The following is an 18,113-nucleotide window of genomic DNA, read 5'->3' as shown; positions in this document are numbered from 1 at the left end:
TTTTAACCCTTTAAATCCCAGTTTTGTTACATGAGCGCACTGCTTCTTTTAGCCAAAAAAAACAAAAAATATTTTCCATAAAATACATTTCAAGTAATATTTGATTGTTATTATAATTAGGCCTTTAGATGGTTTAAACATTGGCACCAACATTCATTTTGATCAAATACAATTTTTTTTGCAGAAGCACACTAAATGTCATATAGTGCCATATCAGGTTTATCAGTTTTGCTTACTCCAAATGCTTATTACCTTGTTTTGTTCTAAAATAAAATTTAAAAAAAAAAAAAAAAAAAAAAAAAAAAAAAAGTCTAAACAACAATACAAGATCACTTTGAACCAGAAAAACATTTTACAAGGATGAACATAAACATTTATGTGCTGCTGTCGTTGACTATAAAACTAGAGGACTTGGGGATGGAAACAGAGCGAAAAGTAGGTAAACAACTTGAGTCCGGAGCCTAGTCATTGTCCGCCAATTTGTCGAAATCCTCCAATGGCTGTTCCCATCGATCTCCTCTTCGCTCACAATTTGCAGATAATTGGTGTCGCTACATGATCCATTAACAGTGTGAGATGAGAGCATCTCCGTTTTCTGCTCAATGCCAGTCTATTTAGAAATGCGGTGTCTTAGCTGTCCATCAATGACTACTTCCAGGTCATAGGTCATTCAACCGCAGCTGTATTTAAAAAAAATGATTTTTAAGGGGGCGGGTCTCTCAAGCTTGTGCACACTTGGTCGGGAAGACCTGACTACTTTCCAGGTCATAAGAGGTCATTTGTCTAATACCTTGCAGCAATGTATTTTTATTAAACACCGACACATGACTTTTTAGGGGTAAATGAAAATCTAATTTGCTGTTCCTATCAGTCTCTCTAAGCTTGTTCTCATATATTTAATTTGTTTGTATTGGAGTGTGCGCTGTCTCATGGGCCTTTATTTTTCATAAAAGTTGTATCTCAATATGAAACCAGAAAGCTTAGGTCTTAGCTTAATACTTATTATTAGGTTTTATTTTTTATTTAAGGGTCTATAAAGACCTTTATTTTATTCTTTTGTGGAAAAAATAAATTATGTTTAAATTTGTTTCTTATTGAGGTGTAGTTCAGAGGCATTCACAAACATTCATTAGACTTACTTTGGTCTCGTTCCCTTTAAGACTACCTTTTTTTTTTATTAAGTTGGTCTTAGAAAGACATGTTCTTCAATAATTCTGATATTATTTTGTTGCTTGAGTTACTTTTCAATGTTCTTGAATTTATTGTAATTGTTTGGTCGCCTATATATACTCTGTGTGTTATTCTTTAAACTGAAAACTATTTGGATAGGCCCTCGGAACGTCACTCTAAATGTAGTGTCTCACCCTAGCCACAAATTGGACACGGCTGGGCAATCTAGCAATTTACCAACTGAGTTTTATAAGTAAGCAACTATAGTAAAATGATGAAAAATAGACCAGTTTTTAAGTATATGGTGTTCTTTTCTAATCGTGGGCCAAAAGACTAGGTATATTTATTCATATTAATTGAGAGTGTCCAGCTTGTAGAGACCAAAATTGGTGGGGGACACGTGCGCAATATTCAATAAGGCCTTGCCTATTGCTATTAAATAATAAATTAAAGAAATCCTACAAAATTATTATTCTATCATAGAAAAGACTATTTTCACTCGAGAAAATCCAGTCAATTTTCTTAAAAAAAAAAACATATATTTGTTTTTTTATAATAATAAGGGGCTAAAAAAGATAGGTCAGTGGGGGTGCGGCAAATTTAATGGCTTATATATTTACAATTCAAGCAAACACTGGATTGAATATAAATGGGTTAAAAGGCTCTTATGATAAGAAAAATAGACCATAATTACCTAGAAGGACAGTGGATTGAAAATAGGGTCTGGCGATAAGCTGGCCAGGCTAACGCCGCTCTAATGGGTTTTGCTACCAGTTTCGGTTCATTTGTAGAGTGAGAGCTAGGTTTATCTTCTTCTGTATAGAAACTATCTTCTCATCTACGAGTATACGTTGCCTTTGGCGTTACGCTAATCTCTCTGGAATTGTCAGAAACACATGAATCTATTTAGAGATTATGAGAAGATAATGATGCCTCGCATGGGGATTAGCAAGGTAATATGAATTGTAGTTTGATCACGTTCTCCTGATTTATGGTGGCGGGCTTCGGTATTGTTTGCACTTAGTTGAGTAGTACTCGGGCTGGGTGCGTGGGAATACAGGTGTCCCTGCCTCTCAGTTGCTTTTCGGGATTTAAAATGTTTTAAAATACCTCCGTATTCTCTCCGGTACTTCGTTTACATTTTAACTTGAGTACGTTAATGATAAATATATGGACAGCTACCACCGGTTGTGTCGATTGGTTAATTTACTATATCGTGGCGCCACTGCTAGGTATGGGCATTAGGAGCAACATTGCGAGGGGCGCCGACTTCATATAGGGTTCGTAGGCGGAAGGTTTAATTCAGGCACACCTGCAGTTCCCCGGAGGGTTTTTTTATATTAGAGGTAGGTGTTGTTGTTCCAAACACACCAGAGACATTTCTCTGGATTCTTCCACAAAGGCGACATATAAGAAATATTTGAGCAGTGTAACTAGCAATTGATACGTGTTTACACTATCCATAATTTGAGCAACTCGCTGTACTTCAGTTTTCGGGCTAATGGTTATCTTCTCTATACCTTGTATTATACTTTTTACTCAATTTCCTTTATTTCTTTAATATTAGTTCTAACTGTTTTCACTGGACCATTTAATACAGTTATTTATTTAGAAGATTTGCTCCCACAGGGCTTAAATTTCTACAAGAGTATCAAATTGTGACAATTGCTCCTGCTTCAAATCCTACAGTTTTCAGTGTTTGCTAAAGCACTTCAGCCTCTCTTTGTTGCAGATCAGGAACTTGAATACCATGTTCTCTCGCTTGAAAAGGATGGTGCCACTGATGCGACCAGACCGAAAGCCCAGCAAAGTGGACACACTCAAAGCTGCCACAGAATACATTCGACTGCTGCTTGCAGTTTTGCAGGAAACTGAAAGTGTAAGTACTGCGCTCGGCAGGACTCTCTGATATGACAAGTGTATTGTTTTCCAAGAGCAACACTGCCACTTATTGTGAAATGTTGATCTGTGTTTTGTTTTCTTTGTTTTTGTTTATTTTAGGATGATGGCAGTGGGACTGATTTCTTAAAGAATGCAATCGCCTACAGTCAGACTGAAGGCCTTGGTAGTGACTTTTGGCGAGTGGATGATGTAAGTGGTGTCTGTTTCTTCAGTAAAGTGACGCGTTGTATCAACCTACTAATGGTGCTAATCCACATTCAGAATGTGCATACATCATTAAATGGAGCGTCACATACATACTAGTGCTTTGGCCTAAGTTCCTGCAGTTTAGTTTTGCATGTCTGTTGGGTTGATTTCAGGTTAGTGCGTTAGCCATTAACGCCTATCCCCCATTCTTTGCATTTTGCTGAAAGTAAGCCTAACAGCTTCCAGATCATTTATAATCTGCACGGCATTATTCACACAACAGGTTGCTTGTTAATATGTCAACAAGCGATCTGTTGTTATCTCTTTAGCATAATCTGGAAACCTCCCTCAAATATAAAAACATTTCACTGCTGAAATCCACACATTGGCTTTTTAAACAGTAGTCTGGAGAATTAATAGAGGCCTGCTTTTCTCACACCAGGGAGACGTTTAAAATAAAAACATATTCAATTAAAGCTCCATTCTGACAATGTGTCACATCAAAACATATCTTTTCAGATTTTACAAATTGCTTTCATGTTCACACCTCGGCATCTTTATTGTCTTTAGGGCAAGTCAGACAACTTTACACTGCCTCAAGCAAACCCTCAGCTTAATGTCAGATGTCTCCTGCCTGCTTTAACTCCTCCACCTCCACAGCTGCTTTTCTGGGAGGATTTTTCTGCCGGTTCCCATTGTTCATGTAAATCAAAAGTTTCAGATGCTCTTTCACCTCCAACAGTCAAATCCCAGTTAAGTTTTTCTCAAAGCTTCTACTTTCTTCACATAAAGAGGAACTTTCTCACACTACAGCTATCATGCCAGACTAGTTCTTCAAGCAGCTCGCTGTTTATACACTCTTTATTATTGATTTGCTGGCAAATGTAGTAGTAATAAGTCAAATAGAGAAGGAAAACATCAGACAGTACTTCTGCACGTGACTCCCTTTTTGATTACACGAAAAATGAAGAATCAGTTCCTGTGACAGAGATAATTAGATGATGGTGCTCTGTGCTACCTAGAAGATGTCAGGGGCCACATTGCATGTCGATGTCACCTAGATAGGTTACAATGTCATAGTGCTAGCACCTCGCACATGTCATACGACTCATTGGTCCTATGGGATCCGTAGCCTCGACCACAGTGTTTTTGATTTTCACGCTCACTATTCTATGATGTCTTGGGTTATTGGGCTCTTTGTTGTAATTACGGTTCATTCAAGTTCTTATTGCTAGGGGCGCGGTGCGGTGTGGCATGTACGAGCTGTGTTGTGATAGGCCGAGACGAGCCTTCTCCTTGCCGAACTTCATGTGTTATGTTCTGTGTGTCTGTGAATAGATAGTGACACATAGGGTCAGCATTTTCTGAGAGCGAGGAGTCGCATCTGAGTTGGATTCATTCTCTGTCATCCTCCATGCCCCATCGGTAAATACCAATGTGGGTCTCACTCAGCTCAGCTGGTCTACAGACCTGAACTGGTGTCTGTCTAGCATACTACCAGCTACTGTCATGAGTCATCACTGGTATCAGATACTGCGAGGTGCTTTCACTGTCTTGTAGTTCGCTATTCCATCGTCGCAACTATCTACGGCAATGTTTCTCGTTGTTAGCTCTTGGAATGCTAGTCTGTATTTCGGTATGCTCTTGTGTGTTTATTATAGCTATAACAGAGCTTACTCTTAGTACTCTGATGGATTTGGCTGTGCATCTCCTTACAAACGTCGTGGCTCCAGGGAGGTGCAGAAGTCCGTGTGACAGGTAGTGGAGGTACTGTTGATAACAGCTTCACCGCCTGTAGCATCGCGAGTAACATGTGTATTGCTAAATCATCACATCAAGTCGATATATCAGTACAGTCTAATGGTGTTGCGAGTGCAGCAACATCGTGGTGATGAGTTCTCCAGACGATAAGCTAGATACAAATTGGGATAAGGGGCTCGTTAGTACCACTCCACCAACGTTCGACGTGCTAGAGAGAGCTCTGAGGACAAGCGTCATTATATCATACATAATATCTACATATACAGAGAAGTCTAGCCTTAGTTGCTATTCCTCTAATGAATACAACATTTGTACAATTTTAAACACGAGAGAATCCTTCAATCCTGAAGTAGAGCTGGCCAGCTGGGTGCAAACATCCCCAGTAGCCTTCCACCACCACATGCGCTCCTTCCAGTCTGCTACCAGAGGAAGATAGTTCTATATGTCTGTACTGTTGGCTATACAAGATTGTTCAAAACCTACCACAGTCGTACGACTCACTACTCTCCAATAGTAAGATGCCTAAGAAGCAATGCAGAGTAGGAGTTATGGCTGTTTCTAATATTGACTGAAGCATACAACATCATCACTCAAGTATGTTAATCGCTAAGAGTACAGCTGTGGGAAAGATGACACATATTCGGTAAGAAGGATCACAGCGAATGGAGCATTAGTCTAGTCTGGGATTAGATAGACATCCTGGACTTTATCATATATTGTTCCTTGCATAACTAGCTATGTGATTTAGACCTATTGACTTAGAGCATGGTATGTGAGACACACCAATGCACTGCAATTAACGTGTTACGGAGCCTTTTTGAAGGTAATAGACTAATCGTGAACGGCTTTGCTGCGTCTATATTAGTGCAAAACTACCAATGCTCCTGAGGTATGAATTACATTCGGGAGGTATTGATAAAAGTCCGACTCGCTCTTAGAGTTGAATTCGTCCCTGACAGCTTGGAAATCATTATAATCTTCCAACGTCGTAATGTGGGAGAGATGTCCTTCTTATGTTCATAACGGCATTAAACACAAATTGATAAGGTGAGTGATTCGTCTTGTATGGCTAGCATGTGAGCTTGAGGGCGCTATGGAAACACTCAGAAAATTAAGGCTCTGTGTAACTAGCTTTATGAATGCTTCCTGGCATTAAATGGTCTGAAATGGACTAGATTTTCTTGGAAATGCAGTTCTCCTTCGTTGTTATATTAGAGATGTTGTTTTTGGATGTCTGAACAATACTATTAGAATTAAGAATGATGATGATGATGATGATGATGATGATGATGATAATAATAGCGCTGATATTTGCATAAGTAGTCCTGCTGGGGTGCTGAAAGTTTCCTTTGTGTTTAATTAAAAACTACCTTTTGTATTTCAAAATTGACAAGTCTGTATACAACTCAGTGCTGCTTACGATCAAATAAGTATGAATACTTGTTTAGTTTAAACCGGGATTTGCTCCCACAGGGCTTAAATTTCTACAAGAGTATCAAATTGTGACAATTGCTCCTGCTTCAAATCCTACAGTTTTCAGTGTTTGCTAAAGCACTTCAGCCTCTCTTTGTTGCAGATCAGGAACTTGAATACCATGTTCTCTCGCTTGAAAAGGATGGTGCCACTGATGCGACCAGACCGAAAGCCCAGCAAAGTGGACACACTCAAAGCTGCCACAGAATACATTCGACTGCTGCTTGCAGTTTTGCAGGAAACTGAAAGTGTAAGTACTGCGCTCGGCAGGACTCTCTGAAATGACAAGTGTATTGTTTTCCAAGAGCAACACTGCCACTTATTGTGAAATGTTGATCTGTGTTTTGTTTTCTTTGTTTTTGTTTATTTTAGGATGATGGCAGTGGGACTGATTTCTTAAAGAATGCAATCGCCTACAGTCAGACTGAAGGCCTTGGTAGTGACTTTTGGCGAGTGGATGATGTAAGTGGTGTCTGTTTCTTCAGTAAAGTGACGCGTTGTATCAACCTACTAATGGTGCTAATCCACATTCAGAATGTGCATACATCATTAAATGGAGCGTCACATACATACTAGTGCTTTGGCCTAAGTTCCTGCAGTTTAGTTTTGCATGTCTGTTGGGTTGATTTCAGGTTAGTGCGTTAGCCATTAACGCCTATCCCCCATTCTTTGCATTTTGCTGAAAGTAAGCCTAACAGCTTCCAGATCATTTATTCTGGCAATATGGCAAAAAGGTCATCACTGCTTCAAGCACTGTCTATATGATCTGGTGAGAGAGCAAGGACGGCAAGCAGTACTCTGCCCTTGAAGAAAAGTCATCTGCCCAAGATAAAGAATATTCTTCTCCAGAAGATGAGGGGCCAATCTCCAAAGAGGCTGACTGCATCACCACTGATGAGTACTCATCACTGCCTGAATCTCTTCTTTGGGGGGGGGGCATGGAGGTGGAGGCCGAGCAGCTGATGGAAAAGAACATAGGAGCATTTTCTGAGAGCGAGGAGTCGCAACTGAGTGGATCCCTCATGACGGGAAAACCATGTGGGTCCCGCTACTGAAGAGAGACTGCTCTACAATCCAGTACCCACTGGTATCAAACCAGGGCTCACCCTGTATGCAGTTCCCTGCACTAGCAGCCTGAGATCTACTTTTGACTTTTTTTATAACAAAGGAGATCTTTTAGCTGCTGTGCACCCTTACAAACCTGCACGGGAGGCGAAGGTGTGAGGATTATAGATGAAGTGGAGATGTGAGCCTAAACCAGAATAAATCAATACATAGCATGTTGGATGACAACACTGGAAGTTCTCAGGAAGTAAAAAAGGGAAAGGGGTTCAGACTCCAACTGACGGAGGAGCTCTGAGGACAACGTCTTTACTTCGGTCACCTTGGCACCGAGGAACTCCTCAAATGAAAACTGGCACAGGGGAAACAACCCAGAGCTTCCACCCCAGCTCCTCCAGTTGCAACAGAGGAAGATTTTGTCTGTCTTTGGCTTCACCAAAACTACCACAGCGATATCCCACATGCCAAAGCAACGGAGGAATGCGCTTCTTTTGACAGCAACACACAAGGAACCAGCAGTCAGTGATGGGGAATAAAGGATGCGTGAAAGCAAGAAGCAATCCTGGACTACAATAGCCTCAAATACAGCTTAGATAACTTAGAGAGGATGTTGGCACCTCGAGTTGTTGAAGGAAAACTAACTGACGGCTGCTGGCTCTTTTCTCCAATCTCCTGGATGTCTTGGGATACGATGCCTTTGTCCTGCCGGAAACAACTTCACTGAAGTGGGGGAGTCCTCTACAACCTACAAATGAAGAGTGATCCTGGGCGAGCTGGGGCACATGCTGGTGGCCTCAACAACTGCAGGACACCCTTGTCCCTGATTCTCAGCCACTTCTACCATTGATCCCAAGATACAGTAGTCTGAACCAGACTGTGACCCACACCCCACCAAAAAAAAAATGAAAGGTGCAAAAGGCGCACCTCCAGGATTGGAACAGCAGCCCCTTGCACCAGGTGTACAGGGTGCGCCATTTATATGGATACACTGTAATAAAATGGGAATGGTTGGTGATGTTAAAGTCCTGTTTGTGGCACATTAGTATTTGTGAGGGGGGCAAACTCCTCAAGATGGGTGGTGGCCATTTAGAAGTTGGCCGTTGAAACCAAGCACACCATTGTTTTTCTTGTGACATTACCAATAAGTTTGTGTCACATGGCCCTCTTCCTATGGGGGGAAAAAATAAAAAGTTGTATCCAAGATGGCCGACTTCTAAATGACCACCAATTTTATAGCCTTTTGTAAACTTAAACAAGGGGTGCCCATTTTTGGCCACGAGCAAGCTGAGAGGGAGTTTTTATGTTTTTGTTTTGAGGTTGTCTTCCAGCTAGTGCAGTGGACAAACTGGTGTTTAAAGGGTTAAAAATGTAAAGTAATTATCTTATATTTATGAAAAGAACTGAAGTTAAAAGCTTTATGCAGAAAGAATGGTTTAAAAAAAAAAAAAAAAAAAAACCCATGAAAATAATAAAAATTACAGACCTTATCTGTTGGCTGGAAGGTTAGTGATTTTGAACAAACCCGGAGGGTTAATACATAATTTTTTTTTTTCATAAAGCCGCAAGCAGCAATAAACCATTCAGTCCTGAGCATAACATATAACTACATTCCCAGAAATGAATGTTTTATCTAACTGTGCTCTTTCTCCCTGCCAGTTGCTGAGCATGTCAGAGGAACAAATTGATGATGGATTCATTTTACCCCCTGAACCGGTGACAGACGATGGAGAGATGACCAGACTGATGTTGCAGCACTGTGTGATGCCAACATACCAGTTCATCATCCAAGTAGCTCCTGATCAGCCTGCGGTAACTCATCAATGTACTTCATGTTTTCAGGGGTCGGTGTTCAGCCTGTCAGTCAAAAAGAGAGGGAACCTCAGTCTGGATTACTCATCTGATTTGAGGCTTACTACTTATGTTTTTTTGTTTGTTTTTTAAAGTGCAACAGTGCACACATCTGCAGGTCTATAGCTAAGATTAGAATTTTCAGTTGAGTCCCCCGAGGCAAAACAAAGAACTCTGCTCGTGCTGAAATGCAGCAGTGTGCTTGTTGACATGGTGACTCTGGTCACTTTTGACCCCATAGCCTGTACTCCGTCCTCCCTTGGGACACACAGTAGTGGGGTTAAAATAAAGACTAGTAGATAAGTGAAATGAAATCGTGTGTGTTTTAAATGTGACCTAATAAAAAAAAAATCTAAAAATGGCACATCTCTAAAATTGGCCAAATAAAACCTCAACACAACACATTAAACTGGCATAATTTAACAACTAAGCCAAAATGCACAAGTGGTGTGTGGAAAAACCAAGTACACCCTTCCTGCTTCCAATCGGAATAAAAGGCAAATGGCAGCTGGCACTGTTAATCGAATACACCTGATTAATTGATCTTCAGGCCCTCTATAAGGCAGGAGTTTATGGTCAAATTACCTCAACTGTTTTGGCATTCTCAACGCAAAAATGAATATAGTACTAAACAGCTGAGGTGTATTGCTACAATCTAAAGGGTGTGCTTCGTGAATGCAGTCCACTAAGGCTACATTCACACTGCAGGTGAAAGCGCATCTAATCTGACTTTTTAGACCCTATGCGACTCACATCCAATCATGGTATGACAGAGTGAACGGTGCAAATTCGACCTGGGTCACTTTCGTATGTGGTACTGAATCCGATACATATCTGATGTTTTAGAAAGCAACTGCTGTTTGAATGGTCAAGTCGCGTTAAATCTGTCTTTTATGTCACTGACACAAGACAGACGCCAATTATCAGCGCCGGAGAAGACATCGTGAACGCTTCCTGGACATCCAGTGAAACTGTTGGAAGACAACGTTGGAGAAATGTGAACATTTATTTGTACTGTATAATCTGCAGATTCTGATTGAAATCTGCAACTGTTCTTTGAAGCACCGTTCCTCTCAAACAGCAATAAGGATCATTATCAGGCCACATGTGAATAACAAAGTTTATAACTTAAAACAAAACTGCGAAACGTAAAGTCTGAAACAAGTCTTCATATTAAGGCCATCAGTCAAACAATATTGTTTGCTCTGGGTTAAAACGGAGTGCGTTGTGTGTGACATCTTCTTTTGCGCACGCGGCTGCTTTTAGTGTTCACACTAGAGCGCGTTTGCTGTTACATTTTATTTGTAGTGTGAACAAGCAGACAAAATCGGATTTGATCAAAAAAAATCGGAATTGAGCATTAAGACCTGCAGTGTGAACGTAGCCTAAGCGTGCTCACAACAGTCTTGTAGCTGTGGTGTTGCTGAGTCTATTAACTTTGAGGTACAGAGCTGTTCTGTTGAGAACTGGCTTATATGCAGGTAACACTGGCAGTTATTATATGATCAGATCGGTCCTGGTGGGTGTATGGATTTTGTATTTGTGGACATGGTCCTGTGCATTCTTGTCTGTTGTAGGAAATCAAGGGTTTATTGTAATTTTTTTTTTTTTTCTCCATTAATCAAGTTGCATACAGAATTTACCCTGATATCAGTGTCACTCGGTGACAGCTGGAGTAACCTTTCAGAAGGAAGATGGGCAATGTTTATGCAGTTCTTGGAAGACAAACAATAGGCAATCACATGTTTAATTCCACAAATGATCTGGCAGAAACATTCTTCAATTACAGCTGACAATCGGCGCACAGCATTTGATTGTCTTCTGAGTAGTGCCAACATCTGAAAGGTTCAAGCAGTCCTGACAAGTGCCTGAGCATCTGATTGGATAATTTAGGTGAAGAGGTTTAGATAACGCCAGAGCGAGGGTTTTATCCCCGCACTTATGTCATTATGCTGTACACAGAACTATTGTGACAAGCAGACTTCAGTTTTCAGTGTTTGTGCATCAAATTATGAACATGTAATCCTCCCGGACTGTAAGAGTGAAAAATTGACTTTTATCCAGCAGAGGAAATGCTTAACATTGTAAGGACTTTAACTTTGTTTTGTTTTTGTCTTCCAACAGACGTCTCAACCTTGCTAAGCAGTGTTTACAGCAGCTGATGTGGCCTGATATTGGACACCTGCCAGGTTTGCATTTTGAACACTAATATTAAATCAGTTTACAGAAATGCAAGTGATGAAATGTTGGTGGGATCAGAATTTAATGATCAAGAATGTAATTGACTGCAGATCAAATCAAGTTAGTAAATGCCCTGAATGATTAAATATCATTATTCTTGCTTTACTATTCTAAAAATATATGTGAAGTACAAAATTACTCAGAATGTGTACAAATGTTGCCCTCATGTGGTCTGAATGAGCATCTCAGAATGATTAAGGGTGTGAGTACTACTTTTATATTCTAATTGGGCCTGATTTCATAGAATCTTTGTGTGTGATTGTATGTAATGATGTAATTGCCCTTAATTTCTTTTTTTTCTTCTCTCAAAACACTGGATGTGCATTACATGAAGTAGTCTATAGTTGAGTCTTTTTAAAAGTGTTGTTGCACTGTCCTCTGGTGGAGCGTCCACTGTCTAATCTGTAGTTTCTGTTTCACCTCTGACCAGGGTACTAAAAATACCAGATTAGCTGCCGTTTGCATTGCCGATTTTTAGATTCCTGAATGTGAATTAAGACTTCCTACAGAAACTTTTATTTAAATGGCTCATAGTTTTAAGCGGACATTCTAGCTAACGCAACAGCTTCCTTTGAACACTCGTGCTTCTACAAGTGGTGTGACGCAGCGCCACACAGGAGTTATTCTCACATCACTGCTGTGAACAGAACTCCAAAAAGGATGTATTAGAACTGTTTAAGAATAGATGGATAATGTTGAATTAATCACTTTAGTCTACTAGAGAACTTTATTTTGTTGTTAAAACATGAAGATGTAAAGCATGTAGTATGTGCTCGTAGTGTCTTATCCTTCATATAACAAATGATAAACAACGCTGATTAAACACATTTAAAGGGAATTTTAAGATTAAATGAACTAAAACGGTTGAATTAAGTGTTTGGGCTTCGTACTCTTGGCTCTTTATGTGTCCAAAGTTGACTATAACTCGAGTGACCTCGACCTGAAGGTCAGAGGTCAACTTGAGAACAAGGTGTAGAGGCTGATGTACACCACTGGCTGCTGCCAGGATTTTTATAAATCTCCATTTTCAGGGGATTAAAAGTAATTGGACTCCTGAAGTTCATAGGAAGGATAATGACATAATTATTTCAATGGTCAAGAGAACCAAGTTCTCAAAATCATGAACGCACTCGAACAGGTAGACAGATCATTGTCAATCTACAGTCAAGAGACATGTTTGTGAATGTAAAGTCTCTATGTTCACAAACGATCCTGGTTTCACTCAAGAACAGGAAGCACAGGTTTGACTTTGCTAGGATACAACTGAAAGAGCCTGATCGTTGTACACATGAAACGAAAGTTAACTTGTAACAATTTGAGAGAAACGTGTCAGCATGCAGTCTATAAAACGTGTAGGTAATGTTTTTACATGGCTCATGTGTGGATGCCAGTGAAGCAGTCACTGATGACGTGAATGCTGATAGAAGCAGGGTGAAATGTGAAGCGTACAGACAGGACCCTATTTAAATTTTTTTTTTTTTTTTTTGGGGACCATAAGGCACATTAAGTGAAACAAAACAGTCAGATAAGTCAAACTTTAGTCAACTCATTCTCTTGCTTCCTCCACTTCCGTACCATTGATTCATTAATGTCTCGCAGCTGCTCTATTCCCATGTTCTACTGCGTGACTGAGTTTACACACATTATGGTAATATGTTGAAGCATGCTATGCATTATTCTGAGGCTCCTGACTACTGTGGCCGTAATGCTCCGACAATCTACAAAGCCGTGCGGCTTTGTAACTTAGCAAAGTCGTACTAAAACATTTTGACAGATTTTTGAGCGCCGTGTCCCACATAAAACCAGTTTGCAGTCAGTAAGCACAACCAGAATTCATAAGGCGCACTTATGAGAAAATGAAAGGATTTTAAGTGCATCTTATAGTCTGAAAAATACGGCACTGAAAAGGTCTTGTGCTTAAAGAGCTTCACTGAGCTGAAATTTAAACTTAAAATGTCTCAACATATATAAAATAAAGTCAAAGTGCCTCAAAGGCTTCGAACTGAACATCTCAGTATCTGAACATCTTACCTTGGGCATGGGCGTCTGAGCGGTTCTGCCCTTGACTATCTCTGGTTTAGACCATGATATGGGCATAATGTGTCTGTTGTTGACCAGAGACTTTCTGAGTTGCGGAAACTTTTTTTTTTCCCTCTCTCTCCTCTTCGGGGTACTCGAAGGGCTGGTTATGTTAAACTGGGGGCTGTGTGAGCTTAATGTGGTGAGGCTTGGTATTCACACTCTGCTCCTAAATATGTTGAGAAAAAAAATGTGGGTGAATTGTTCGTTTACAGCGTTGAAAACACAAACGTGCACAGAGCCGTGCATGAAATGAAGCCCCAAAGAATGTGTTGAATTGGTTATTATTGAATTACTCAAATTGTTGCAGCCTGAATAGGCAAACATGTTTCTAGTGATTGATAAATGGTATGAATACTTTAAGGAAACCAAGTTGTTGAGTGTTGTGATTTTTCTTTTTAGGGTCCTGTTGCTTTGAAGAAAAGGATTGTTTTGAAGAAAGCAGACTTTCATTTGTGGTGTTTTAACCTTTTGGGGGGTTTTTTTGTTGTTGAAGTAAATGTTTTGATTCTCATTTTACAGATTGTATCCTTGGCAGCCTTAAAATGTAAAAGGAACTTTGTTTTTGTTTTTTGTAATTTCACTTATGAAATTGTTTTCTGTGTAGGCCTATTAGAAGCCTGTTCTATACAACACTTGTTGTAAGAGTCATGTAAATGTTAAACTCATGTTAGTGTTCAAGAAGGTTTTCTTTGGGGGGGGAAAGACTTGTGCTAATTAACAGAATGAATTTGTCACACTGCTGTCACTTGTTAATGTTATTAAATACAAGTGGAAATGTATGAAAAATTAAAGACTGTAGTTCTTTGTTTCCTTTTGTTTTGATTCAGCTTTAAATTAAAAAAAAAAAACTTTGTTCAGATATTTATATTTTATAAACCCAGCAGTAGAAATTTTTAAAGCTTCATACACTTTAGTTCACTTATAAGGACAATTAAGGCTCAAAAGACCTGATGAATTCTGACCAGGTCCCTGCAGTTCAAGAGAAAAGAGGCTTTAAAGGTTTGAAAGCCTGTGTGAAAAGGCAACATGTTGTGTTTGAAGACTAACCCCCCCCCCCCCCCCCCCCCACCCCCCCCCCCCCCCCCCCCCCCCCCATGAGGAAATCTTATAGTCCCCAAAATATTTAGAGAAACTGATACTGTTCTGCTTTTCAGGTCTACATGAAGAACATCACTTGAACCCTCGTCTGCAAAGCAATATCAGCAGTTTTGTCGGCACAACCTAGCAACTGATTGGAAACTAATGGTTACCAATTGACTATTTTTGTGTAGCTCAGTGTACAGAAAGTTGGTGTGTGTGTGTCTAGTTTGTATTAGATTTTGTCATTTGGTGTAATCGTTGTAGCTGGGAGTTCTTCAGCAGCCATATCATCACACTTTCCTTGGGCGGCTTTGAGTAGGTGGATACATTTCGGGTAAGTCATTAATGTACAAACTGAACAACAGAGAGCCCAAAGTTGAACCTAGAGGTACTCCAACGTTTGATTAATCTATTCCCCCCCGTGTGATGTGGATCCTTGAGAAGAGTAAAGAAAAGTCCACACAAATAAGAAGTTAATACAGTCTGTACACCTTAAAACAATCAGATCCATGAGCTCAAGCTACAGTCATCTAGGGTGTTGATACAACTCGTAACCAATCTGAACCTCAGCAGTTTGTTTCCTGCTGCTGACTCAAGGCAGCAGCAGGAAACAAGCAGAAGTACCAGCCTCTGCCACCCACCACCTATTAGTATTATTTACGTCTGCTTCCAACCTACAGTAGCCATGTGTTGCCTCCAGCTGCTCATAACACCCACCTGCTCCCTCATGCAGTTTACGGAGCTGGGAAGGAAACCACACACACCTCCCCATTCAGCCTCTCATGCACAGTTCGATCCCCATCCAACAGTCTCTTACAAAGACCATTAAAACATATAACATCCCTCTGCTGGTCTAATCTCCACCCCCACAGAGCTGCAGGCACGTCACCTACGGCCTCATTTAACCGCAGTCCAGTTGCTACACCACATGAATGTTCTAAGGACCATCGACGGCCTCAACCTACAGCTTCCTCCTCCACTTGCAGATTAAAGCAGATCGCAGGAGCTAAAGCTTCCACCTACTGCCTCATCCAGGCAATTTCACCAGCACCATGAACCCAAATAGCTGAAAAGTGATATCATGTTTAAAACAACTGCCAACCCCACACCTACAACCTCATCCCGCACCTTTAATTTCAGCTGCAGATACCAACAGAAACCTTGAAGCCAAATCTCCTTCAAACAAAATGGTCATGAGTAGAAATGTTCAACTAAATCCTACATAGTTCTAAAGTACTCTTGATGTGATTATAAATACACAGTGATGTGTAAATTTTAAGGACATTAGGCTGAATGATGAAAAAAATCACATTTTTGAAATATCTTAAAAGGGCTTGAGCTGTTTTAATCTTTATATGATCCTTAAAATCCTGACTCTTTTTACCCTAAGGATGAAAAATGACACCCTCCCAAAAACTGCTGTAAAAGTATTACTATATAATACTTTTTTCCACTTTAAATGACTCAGTCTTTTAAAGCTACTTCAGCCTGTGAAATACATTGTAAAATGTTTTATTTTAACCCTTTAAAGGTCAGTGTGTTTACAGAGCTCCACTGTTTTATATCGGAAAAGAATACCAGCAGCGGAAAGTCTAAAAACTACATTTCAAGGAGTGTTTTATTATTTTTATTAGGTCCTAAGATGGGTCAATGCTTGGAGGCAACATTGCTTTTCATGCATTTTTCATTTTTTCTGTCATGTCAGATTTTTTTAAAATGATAGCTTTGCAAAAATTGCTGTAAAATGTTATACAGTAATATTTTTTCCACTTTAAATGACTCAGTCTGAAATATCAATATCAAATATTACATTTAATTACATTTTGGATTTCAACCCTTTAAAGGCCAGTATGTTTGCATAGCTCCACTGTTTTGTTTTGTTTTAACAACTTCAGCCTGAAATATAAATATAAACTATTAAGTAGAGTTTTGGGACTTTAACCCTTTAAAGAAGAGGGACTCCAGCTGAGGTGGAGCAGAGGCTGAAAATGGACAGACTGGTCTTGGCATATAAGCTTCCCACATGGTGCTGCCAGCTCTTCTATTTTTTTCCATGCAAAAGTCACACTGCTCTTACATTTGCTGATGAGAGGGGCTTGTAGCAGCACCCTGCAGATTTTAATTGATTAATTGTTTGACTTGTAAACATCCATCTTCACACTCATAGTGCACGATAATTTCCAGAGCATCCTGCTGTAAAGTCTTGCCATCTCCAAAACAACTGCTCCTGCATTACTGCGCATATTTCTAACTATAGGCGCAGTGCAGTTGCATAACAGGCGTGATAACAAGGCTGCTGAAAGTTCCAAAGAAAAAAAGTTGCCTACCACAACACTGGAAATCCTACTTGTAAAAAGGTAAACATAAAATAAAGTTAATTGGGAATGTTTACACAATTAGGAGTTCTCCATATTATTGACTGTTACATAAAGCGTTATTAAACCTTATTGGCAATTTATTACTCAGTACCATCCTCAGGTCCTTCATAAAAGGTGATAAAGTTTGACTGATACAATGTAACTGTCACATCTGGGCTGTGACTAAATGCATAATTCCCCTCAATTAAATTGAATTGTTTTCAATTATTTTATTTGAAACTACAATAATTATATTTAGCTATGAACACTTAAAGATAGTTACACTAATAATAAAGGGAGAACAAGTCACTCCTTGAAAGAATGTATTTGTAATGTAAGATTGGAAAATATTGTTTACCCATAAAATTATGAAGAAGTTACGCAGTCCTCCTGTAAGTACTTACAGAATAATTCCCTGTAAAATTATGTTTTGCAATACTTTTTTAATTACTCATGCGTGACATAACATTGCTTACACATGACCTACAGTATCATTATTTCTTTGTTTCCTGTAAAAACGTGACTTGTTACTCCCTTAGTGTATCTGCCTTTAAGTATTTGCATCTAAATATAATTCCATGTCACATTATTGAAAATTCCACACAGTTACAGGGGAATTCACATTCTGGCCATATTAAGTGTTATCATAACCTCTATATCCATAATCTTCTCTGGTGATCTGATTAACCTTATTTGAATGGGAAGAAATCAGTTATATAAAATTGCAGGTTGAGCAAATATTGTGTTGGCCCGTAGTGACGTCACGGGGGTCCGTTTTAGTACTTTTTCAAGCTGAGCCTCCTAAAACACAAAGGATCAACTGCATAACCTCGTGTAGCAGTGCTTGATTGTGCTGGAGTGGATGTGTCTGCGTGGGGTAAAAACACAGTCTTTACATGGTTTCCAGCAGAGTCAAATAAAAGTGGAAGCGACCTGCGGCTCCTTTTTTCC

General features: G+C 39.6%; 1 protein-coding gene across 1 annotated transcript in view; it reads left to right on the top strand.

Moving 5' to 3' along the window:
* figla (folliculogenesis specific bHLH transcription factor) overlaps window positions 1–14,516 on the top strand; it is a 16,182-nt gene extending 1,666 nt beyond the window's left edge. Inside the window, exons 2-6 of the mRNA XM_042213047.1 lie at window positions 2,903–3,049; window positions 3,172–3,261; window positions 9,211–9,363; window positions 11,527–11,591; window positions 14,125–14,516. Coding sequence (XP_042068981.1) covers window positions 2,903–3,049; window positions 3,172–3,261; window positions 9,211–9,363; window positions 11,527–11,544 — 408 coding nt within the window. The 3' untranslated portion in view covers window positions 11,545–11,591; window positions 14,125–14,516. The remainder of the gene's footprint in view (window positions 1–2,902; window positions 3,050–3,171; window positions 3,262–9,210; window positions 9,364–11,526; window positions 11,592–14,124) is intronic.
* Window positions 14,517–18,113: the final 3,597 nt, after the last annotated feature.

The sequence above is a fragment of the Haplochromis burtoni genome, unplaced genomic scaffold, assembly GCF_018398535.1.
Source record: "Haplochromis burtoni strain Fernald_Lab_line unplaced genomic scaffold, NCSU_Asbu1 Contig_411, whole genome shotgun sequence".
In the NCBI taxonomy this organism is placed as follows: domain Eukaryota; kingdom Metazoa; phylum Chordata; class Actinopteri; order Cichliformes; family Cichlidae; genus Haplochromis; species Haplochromis burtoni.
The sequence above is the reverse complement of the archived record's forward strand: the minus strand, read 5'-3'. Positions and strand labels throughout refer to the sequence as shown.